Raw genomic sequence first — 10,387 nt, 5'->3', positions numbered from 1 at the left:
ATAGTTTTGCTGGCTTTCAAAAAATACTTTTTGATTATTTTTTTTCGGAGCTAGAATTGTGTTAAATACGGATTGAAAGTGCCTGCTTTCTTGAGGGATGAAGATGCACTTCTTGTATCATTGATACTTTTTATGAACATTTGAAATCCCCTTCCTTTGCAAACTTGTGAATGTTTTAGAGTGTGCTGAGATTTCCAGAATATTTTCAGAGAATCGATTTGGATATTCATGAATTACTACTTTGGATCGCTATGTATTTTCTTTTAGATTTCACCGGGGGAGATAAATTGTTAAGAGCATCTGAGGGTAAAGTGCATCTAGATGGTGCCAAGAGCTGAACTAACAGTCATTCAAATCTGCTGTTTCTTGAATTATCCATGTCACCTTAGTATGGTAAGTGTCCCTTAATCATTTTCTGTATTTATTATATGTTCTTTGAGCAATTCTATAGAATTTTACTTAAAATTTGCAAGTTTCCTGGCAGCACATGACAAAGTGATGATTATAGAACTGTCCTAGATCTATTTAATTTTAATTTTTCATAAACAAAATCCCAGTTATAAATAACATGGTTAAATATATTTCATGTTTGAGTGATTATGTCCCAAACTTGCATTTATTACTCCACGTTACTGTTAAAAAGAGTCCAGCATATACTCGAACATCTCCAATAATGAAGACATTCCAATATCTCATGACACCTTCCATCCTAAAATAAACTAGTTCCATCTGAATCAACCAAGGTAAGTTTATAACATGGTGCATCCTATTACATTAAGGAAAAGTTGGAATATGTTATGGAAAATTTCATTTAAGTATAAGAACTCACATTTATATACAGATAGCATAAACCAAATGCATACATAATAAATAAACTGATTGACTATAGTTCTATCATACAACAAAATATCAGGTAGTAGTAGAATGTTAAGAAATGCCCTAAGATAACCAATCTATCTTGAAGTTAACAAGCTTTTACTATTAGAATGTTAAAATTGAATTGTGTCTGCTCATTATTAAATATGTGTTATAAATATCCTTCCTTCCTTCCTTACTTCCTTCCTTCTTTTCTTCTTTCCTTTGTCCATCCTTCCTTCTATTTAACCTGATGTCTCTTGCATGACAATTTCTGTGGCTATTTTTTGATGCCCTTAAAGAATCACTGTAAAAGGAAAATGACAGTTTTGAGTCATATTTGTAATTGGGCATTTCCTATTAGTTCTTGTATTCCTCATTAAATTCTGAATTGTGTAAATATATCTGCATTTCATGGAGGAAGCTAAGGAGATATAAATAGATTAAGTATTAGTTTAGCATCATAGTGTCCAATTATTTCACACTCCTCAACATCACTAACTCCTACATTGCCACTGTCTAACCACTTGCTGAGTGATTGCCAAAAATTGTTTATTTTTTAATTGTGAACTCAATTCTTGCGTACACCTTTCCCTTGATATCATGATGATGTTTTATGACAATTCTCCTACCTGTTTTCATCCTCTTGTAACACTAACCATACAGTATGTTCTCCTTGATCTAGAAAACAAACAAGAATCCTGATAAGAGGGGTTTTATTGTCAAACTTAAGGAAAAGTATTTTAAAGGTTTTAAAATCATATAATGCTAGAATACAATTTTATATTAGAATCTCCATATGTAATCACACATATAAGCAATCCAATAGGCAAATTGTCACCCTAATCTTCTTACAAGTTCTTTACTATTCAGGTGATGGTGCAAAAATCTTTCATTGCTGTCTTCTAACACCCTGCATTATCATTGAGAGAGAATAAGGTTTTTTTTTTCATATTCATGTGGGCTTCTTTCAAATCCTGAAGAATTGGTTGTATTCTTTTTATCTGTATATCTTATATTTAAAATGAGAGATTTAGAAGGTTTGCACCATCATGTAGTTCACAGTCCACTTAGATAATAATCATCAGCAAATCAATTTGTTTTATTAAATAAATGTATGTGAAAATTAACATATTTCCAATAATAAACAAAGAATTAGTACCAATTTCAATAAAAAAATAGGTCAATGACCTCACCTTATAAAACATTTCTATGTTTTTGAGCTACTGTTAGCAGCTGAACACTGATAGAAAATTATTTTCCTTAGTTGCATACATGAGGGTAGGATGTCTTACATGATGTTAAAAACAAATAAGAACAAATCAAATATTCCAATTTATTTAGAATCTCACAATATAACGAAAAAAATATGTCCCATAGAGTAGGCATTTTAAGACGTCATAACTATGTCTATATACCACAAGAATTGGAAAATACACAAAAAAATTATTCTAAGTTACTTACCCTATATAATATATTTTAAAGTATTAAATTACTTTCATTATCAAAATCATATTTAAATATATTAGACTATTAGTAGTATCAAGTAAAATATATGATCATTCTCATTATAACATACATTTTCCATAATAGATTTATCACACAAACGTGTGAAAGCAGATAAATGCAATAAAACAAGCATAATTAATATGAAAACATGATTCATGTCAATCTACATTTTAGTAAATTATATTATTGTGTCCATGCTGTCATCTTTCACCAAATTTTATGATTTATTTCTTTCAGACAAAGAATTCATTTGTATATAATGTACACCAAACTCAAATACATGGAAAGCCAGAGAAACATCTCAGAATTCATTCTTCTAGGACTTTCATATGACAAGAATATACAAACATTTTGCTTTGTGTTTTTCTTACTCTGTTATATTGCCCTATTGGTTGGAAATCTTGTGATCCTTGTCTCCATTCGATGCAGTCCTCTTTTTGACCAACCAATGTACTATTTCCTCATCCACTTGTCATCCATGGACATCTGCTATACCTCCACTGTTACACCCAAGTTAATTGGTGACCTGCTGGTGGAGAGAAAGACAATATCCTATGGTAGCTGCATGTTGCAGATCTTTGCCATGCACTTATTTGGAGCTGTTGAAGTCTTCATTCTTACCTCAATGGCTTATGATCGTTATGTTGCCATCTGCAAACCTCTCCACTACATGATTATCATGAGCAGGGCAAGATGCAATCTCCTGGTCTTAGCTGCTTGGGTTGGTGCTGCTGTCCATTCCTGTCCTCTCTTTATCATGTCAATCATTTTGCCTTTCTGTGGTCCTAATGAACTTGATCACTATTTTTGTGATGTTTTCCCTTTGTTAAAAGTTGCTTGTACTGACACTTACATCACTGGTGTCATTGTCATTACCTTTTCAGGTATCATGTCCTTAATTACCTTTGTTATCTTATTTCTTTCTTATGGCATTATATTATACACTCTAAGAAATCAGTCCGCTGAGGGAAGACGCAAAGCCCTCTCCACTTGTTGGTCTCATATTACTGTGGTCATCTTATTCTTTGCTCCTGTGATCTTCGTCTACCTTAGACCTCCTACTACGTATCCTGAGGACAAAATATTTGCACTGTTTTACACCATTGTTGCTCCTATGTTCAATCCTTTAATCTACACCCTGAGAAATACAGAGATGAAAAACACCATGAGGAAACTTTGGGGTCAAACAATGAATTCCAAAGAAATATACAATTAAATTGAAGAAGCTTAGGGCCTCCCCCGTGGTGCAGCGGTTGAGCGCTGGGTTGTGAAGCTGCCCGCGGCCTCTACGGCGCCGGTTCGATCCCCGGCTGCTCCCTGGCCACCGCAGGAGGGTCCCACATGGCACGCAGACCTCTCCTGCCGCCCGCTGCTCCCCTCAGCAGTGTACTTCGGTCCTTCTGCCTGCTCTGCTCCCCGCTCTGGCTCTGGTGAATTCTCTCACCCTCCCGTGCTTTTGACTGTACCCAGTGCATGTATAAACAAAACAAACAAACAAATAAATAAATAAATAAAAACATGCCTCTATTAAAAAAAAAATTAAAAAAATAAATAAAATGTTAGAAAACTTCTTAAAAAATAAATTGAAGAAGCTTAATGACTAAAAGGGGTAGATATAAGTGAAAATATCTGGTGACTTTCTTAGATTTTGTGTTCTTATTCTATCTTATAAGGAATAAATCGAGAAAGAGGACTACACATATTACTTGAAAAAATAATTGGAGACTAAATTGTTTTGTGGAATACAATAAATGTGTATATATAAATATATATGTATAAACATTGGATTAATGAAAATAAGACAACGCCATATTAATCACTAAAGTACAATTACTTGATAATTGCATTAAAACTTTTGACATAAGTTCTATACTATATAATATCATACATATGTAGTGGGACAGTTGAAATCTAATATTTAAGTAATTAAAATCTGGTAAGGTATTCAAACTTATATCCCCTAGAGTCATTCAGAAATCCGTTATATAATAAAAATAAATTTAGAATGAATCTGGTTTAAAGAGGTTCAATGTTCATAACTTCTCTTTGAAATAAATAATAACTAGTGAAGAAAGAGTCAGAATCTATAAATCAAAAAGCTGAAAACAAAGTGATTGGCATCACATCTGTTGGACAGATATTAGTAGCATTTTCATTAAAACTTAAGGAACCACATAACAAAATGAAGTGTTGACCCACTCATATTTGCCTAAAATCGATAATAAAGTGGTAGTCATTGGTTCCAGAAAGACCCTCTTACTACTACTACCAAAAAAAAAAAAAAAAACTTTCAAAAAATCAAAATGAAACATTATGTGGTTTAAAAACAAAGAAAGAAACAAACCAAAAAAAAATGCATTTTGACTGAGCAGGAATGTGTAGAGCAGCTTTATTCATAAATGCCAAACCTGGGTGACGGCTAAGATGTCCTTCAATAAGTGAATTAATTAACTGTGGCACGTCCTGACAATGGAATATTATTCAGTGCTGAAAATAAATGAAGTAACAAGGCATGAAACACAGGCAAGGAAGGAAGGAAGTCCATGCCAAAGCAAATACTGTATGGTTCACCTATATAAGCTCTGGAAAAGGCAAGATACAGAGAGAATGAAATGATGAATGCCTGCCCAGGTGCAGGGTGGAGGAGTTGTGAGGGGTCTGGGGGTAGTCAGTGACAGGAGGGAGGGCAAAAAAGAAAAATAGGGAAGCTCTGAGAATATTTTGGGGGCAGTGAAACTATTCTTTATATTATTAAAGTGTTGGATTGTCATTATACAAGTCAAAACTCATAGGTTGGACAATACCAAGCATGAACTCAAATGAGTTTTTGTAAACATGAGTTTTTGTAAATAATGTATCAATGTTGATTCATTATTTTGGTAATAAATTTCTCTCTCTGGAGGGAGTATTATCTCTGCCCGGGGCAAGTGGATATATGGTTTTGCTTGATAATTTCCACTCAATTTTTCTGTAAACCTAAAACTAATAAAGTTTATTAGTTTAACCAAAAAAACTAGTTGCACTAGTTAGTATTAAATTAATAAACTAATTAGCATATTAGTTTACCACAATAAAAATGCATATTGTGATAAATACATAAAGCAGATCATTTTCTAAGTATAATGAGGAAAGAGATATCTGAGAAATAATTTCTGGAGAAAAGCAAAAGATGATGATTATTTTTTGTGCATGTTTAATAGGATTTAAACTAAAGTCTCCTAAGTTAAATGACAAATACTACAACACAAAAGACACTAGATAAAATGATATAATGTAAAGGAAGATAATTAAAATATGGAATTAATTTTAGAATATATAAATGCCATGAAAGTCACAAATATTCTGGAAAAGCATAAAATATAATAAGGAAGATAAAATCAAGTAAAATCACTGCTGCTCTAGGAGAGCGGAGTTGAATATCAGAAGTTACTCATACCAAAACACAATTATTTATACTGTGAAGCTATCCACAGCCATTGCAGCATGAATTTGATCCCTGGCCAGGGAGGTGACCCACATGGCACAGCAGACCTCTCCTGTCCCTCTGCTGCTCCCCTCAGCAGTGTATTTCAGTCAACATGCCTGTTCTGTTCCCCACTCTGTCTCTGGTGAATCCTCTTAACCACCCACAGCTCTGGCCTACACCCCAGTTCTTGTATGCATATATAAATCTTAAAAAAACAAAAACAAAAACACAGATATTACTCAATGTAAATATAATTTTTAAAAAAAATCACAAAACCATGTTCAGTCTTGAGGTTGAAAAGGAATGTGTTGAAAATGACCAGTTTTTTTGTTCAAATGTTTTTATTTCACATTTTATGACAGAAAAAATATTTGTTTTTCATTAACACATGCTAAATTTATTAAGGAAAAGTAAAATAAAATGAGAGAGAGAGATGCCTGCATACACACAGACAGGTGGAGAGCTGTTGGGGAAAGATGTCTTTCACTTAAATATGGGGTCATAACATAAAGTCACACGTAATTTTCATGAAAAAAAAATGTATTAGCGAGACTTCAAACATAGCATCTCCACTATTTATATAACATCTCTATTTGTAAATGTTAATTTTTCACATCAAGAATGTTCCTTTATGAAAGTCATAGTCATGTATTAATAACAAAATGAGGGATGCCTGAAATCCCTCAAATTTAGCATTTATCTCCGTGTAACTGTATGGATAAAAGGAAACCCAATAGAATCTCAGTCCCAGTAATGTGTTTCTTTTTTATAAGAATTATTTTTTAGAACAATTTTAGCTTCATCAATGGAAAGAGGAACATATAGAGATTTTACATGTAACAGCTGCTTTCTCACAAGCACACCCTGCAGCCTTTGCCTATCTTCAACCTCAGCGAGAGACCCATGATGGACCTACATTGGCACATCATTATCATGCAGACTTCATACTTATTTTATGGTTCACTTTATGGATTTTGTAGTATTAGGAGAAATTTATCATGCTATGAATGCACATCCGTGGCATTATGAAGTGTTCACTATCCTAAAATTTATCGATGTCCTTCCTATTTATCCCTTTTCCCTATATAAGATCTTTTTCTTGGATTTTCATTAAGGAGATATTACTATTATAATGATCACTTTACTTGATATCTTATAAATCACACACCCACTCTCAGCCCTGTGTCCTGGTTCCCATTTCCAAGACCTCTGTCTCTGCCCATGTTCAGTCATCTCTGAGCAGGGTGACTGGATTATGGGCATACACTGCCCCCAATGAGCTACTCCCACACCCCAGATAGGGAGAGATGCCGCAGAGACCCCCAAATCATGGCAGTAACATTTACTGCTCTGCCTTTGCTAGTCAAGCCCCCATCTACCTGTTTCCCAAAGTATAGCTTGGTCTTCTCTAATTTTTTATATCTTGCTTGTGAGCCTTTCACAGTCTCAGTGTTCCACAAGTTTCTGACACACAGTAGGGATTCAGTAAATCATTATTGAATTAATAGAGCAATAAGCTAATCCATGTTGCATAGATCAGATGTGTGTACACTCTTGACAATCCCAACTTTGGTTATGTCTTCCTTTGTTAAGGATGCTCCTTTTTCAGTTCATGTCTGTTCACTCTGCTGATTTCTTTCCCTCTCTTGGGGAGCAATTTTATGTCTTTCAGCTAGGGAGTCTTTTTTTAATTTAATTTTTGGACAACATATATAGCTCTTCCACCACAGAGTACCCCTAGTCCATCACCATATTACCTTGTGCTCCCCCCCTTCAGATACTCCCCTCCCCAATCTTTCCTTATCTCTCCTGTCCTGGTTCATCTTTCAAAGTTTGTCTTTGTCTGAGTCTTCATTGCCTTTCCGTTCTTTGTTATGTGTCCCTCAATGTTGCTTTTCTACCTCTTTGTGTTCCACAACCTTACATTTATAACAATTTTTTGTCATTTATTGATGTCTCTGGGAAATTTCAATTTATCCTAAGCTCAGTGAAGTGAGGACCTGGATATATTTATTCACCTCTGAAGTGCAACTTTCAAGATGTCTGATAACTTAGTAGGGATTAAAGTTTCTTTTTGATTAATGATGATGGACAGAGGAATGAATGAAAATTATATCTCTAGAAACTACATTATATGTAGATTGTGATATACATTCTAAAAAAGATTTCACACTAAAATGTTAGAAATGAAAATGATTAATAGAGAAATATAACACAGGGAGTCTACATTCATAAGATCATAACACTTTGCTGAGAGCACAGAATATTAAGGTTGATGTTTACTCATTCACTGAGAGTCTCCATTTCAATTTCTTTTTCACTCTTCAATTTAAGAGGAAACAAACCAGTTTCCCTAAAAGATCTAATTATAAATTTCCTCAGAGTTAATCAGATAAGGGAGGAAAAAATTTCCTCTCTTCATTGCTATTTATTTGTTAAAGTTTTATTGAGTTATTTCATCTTCTTTTATCCTTTTATTCATTCACTCAGTAATGTCATAAACCAGGCATTATGCTGCCTCATATAAACAACTATTAGCTAGCATGCAAGTATGCTATAAGTATGGGGTAACTATTGAATAAATTGAAGATCCTGTCTGATATTTAAATTTTTTTATTAATTTGAGTTATCACATGTTCTAATGGGTTAACACTTGAAGATGGTGACATATGTACAAAAATTTTGGAAATGTAATGTAACCTTGTTAGTTACTATCAAAAGCTTCATGACCCATTGCTTTTATATCCTTAACACAGTGTGATAGCAAAGTGTTACAAGCAACATATTACCATTAGTTAAGATACATAACAAATTTACCAAAAGAAAATTTCTTAGATTTTAGTTATAATGAACTAACATTTAGGCACATATACAAAGACACATATTATGCTTGTACATACATAGATATACACATAAATATATGTGTGCAATGTGTGCATGTATATGTATATTTTATATATATATATATATATATATAATGCCCAACAGAGCCCTGTTCAATAAACAGCAATGTCATCATTTTTTTTACCTTTCAGTCATCATTGTCTGACTGTGTCAGCTGTTAAGAGCATGGATGAGAAAGTTATCCTCTAGTTATCTGTCATTAATATACTTGTTATGTTGACTACCCATTTCTGTCAGGTTCCTCATTCGTAAAATATGGATAATTATGGTGCTTCCCTCTTTGGATTGTTACAGTGATTACTCTTTAAAACCAACATATTTTATTATTTTTCATATTTACACTTGGTAGAGCAGCTTATGAATAAAACACATAGATAAAGATGGTAAAAGTAAGCCCTAATTTTGTTAGGATATTCTGAATATTCAAAGTGTGCAAATAGTTTAAGTTTTGTCATTCCTTATACCTGTTTCCACTCCATAAAATGCAAAATCTATCATGAGAGCAGTTAATGTTTTTGGTTCATCCCATAAATGTTTTTTTTAAAGCAATATGGCAGATTTAGCAAACATTGGAGTATATGTGTGTGTGTGTATATATATATATATATATATATATATATATATATATATATATATCTCCTCCCCTACAAATTTTTGATGAGGTCATCCAGAATGTCCTCTAATCCCTTCCTCAGTTGAATTAACTACAGTCTCTAGGCACATTTATTTGTCATCTGGAAATGTTTTCCTACTACATAATTTTCTAATGGCATTTTTCATCTGGGCATTTCTCAAGGTATAGATTAAGGGATTTAACATGGGAGTTATCATAGAGTAGAACACAGCAACTGCTTTATCAATGGGTAATGCCACTGCCGGTCTCAGGTACACAATTATGCAGGGCACAAAGAACATGATGACTACTGTGATGTGGGAGACACAGGTGGAGAGGGCTTTCTGCCTTGCCTCTGCACTCTGGCTTTTTAGGGAGTGCAAAATAATGACATAGGAGACTATCAAGAGGAGAAAGTTCAACAGACAGATGAACCCACTGTTGGCAGCAACAAAGAGTCCTAGGGCATGGGTATCTGTGCAGGCCAGATTGAGCAAAGGATTGAGATCACACATAAAGTGATCTATGACATTGGGGCCACAGAAGGGCAGACGGAAGATGAAGAGGATCTGTATGGCTCCATGAAGAAAGCCTCCCACCCACACCACTCCCATTAGCACGTCACAAACCTGTTGTTTCATGATGGTTGCATAGTGTAAGGGCTTGCAGATGGCCACATAGCGGTCATAGGCCATCACAGTGAGCAGGATGACCTCAGAGCCGCCTAAAAAATGATCCGCAAAGACTTGGGTCAGGCATCCGTTGAACGGGATTGTCTTGTTTTCAAAGAGTGAATCTATAATAAGTTTAGGAGTACTGACAGAAGTATAGCAGGCATCAATAAAGGAGAGATAGGCCAGGAAAAAATACATGGGGAATGCTGACAATGAGCTGGCAATGATGGTGACCACAATGAGCAAATTTCCTACCACAGAGGTGATGTAGATGAGGAAAAACACAACAAATACAATTTTCTGCATCTTTGGATCCTCTGAGAGCCCAAGTAGAACAAATTCTGTGACATTGTTTCTAGTCTCCAT

At 34.2% G+C, this 10,387-nt stretch overlaps 2 protein-coding genes across 2 annotated transcripts; one reads left to right on the top strand and one right to left on the bottom strand.

Annotated features, from left to right (window-relative positions):
- Window positions 1–2,632: 2,632 nt before the first annotated feature.
- LOC311171841 (olfactory receptor 4P4-like) lies at window positions 2,633–3,580 on the top strand (the record flags this gene model as incomplete). Its single annotated transcript, XM_084234883.1, has 1 exon — window positions 2,633–3,580. Exon 1 carries the CDS (start codon window positions 2,645–2,647, stop codon window positions 3,578–3,580), a length of 936 nt encoding a protein of 311 aa, XP_084091009.1. The 5' UTR covers window positions 2,633–2,644.
- Window positions 3,581–9,457: 5,877 nt separating this feature from the next.
- LOC311171366 (olfactory receptor 4C46-like) lies at window positions 9,458–10,387 on the bottom strand (the record flags this gene model as incomplete). The annotated part of the gene is made up of 1 exon (XM_084234136.1): window positions 9,458–10,387. One exon carries the CDS (start codon window positions 10,385–10,387, stop codon window positions 9,458–9,460), a length of 930 nt encoding a protein of 309 aa, XP_084090262.1.

This window comes from Talpa europaea (assembly GCF_964194135.1).
Source record: "Talpa europaea genome assembly, chromosome: 1".
NCBI classification, from domain to species: domain Eukaryota; kingdom Metazoa; phylum Chordata; class Mammalia; order Eulipotyphla; family Talpidae; genus Talpa; species Talpa europaea.
The sequence above is the reverse complement of the archived record's forward strand: the minus strand, read 5'-3'. Positions and strand labels throughout refer to the sequence as shown.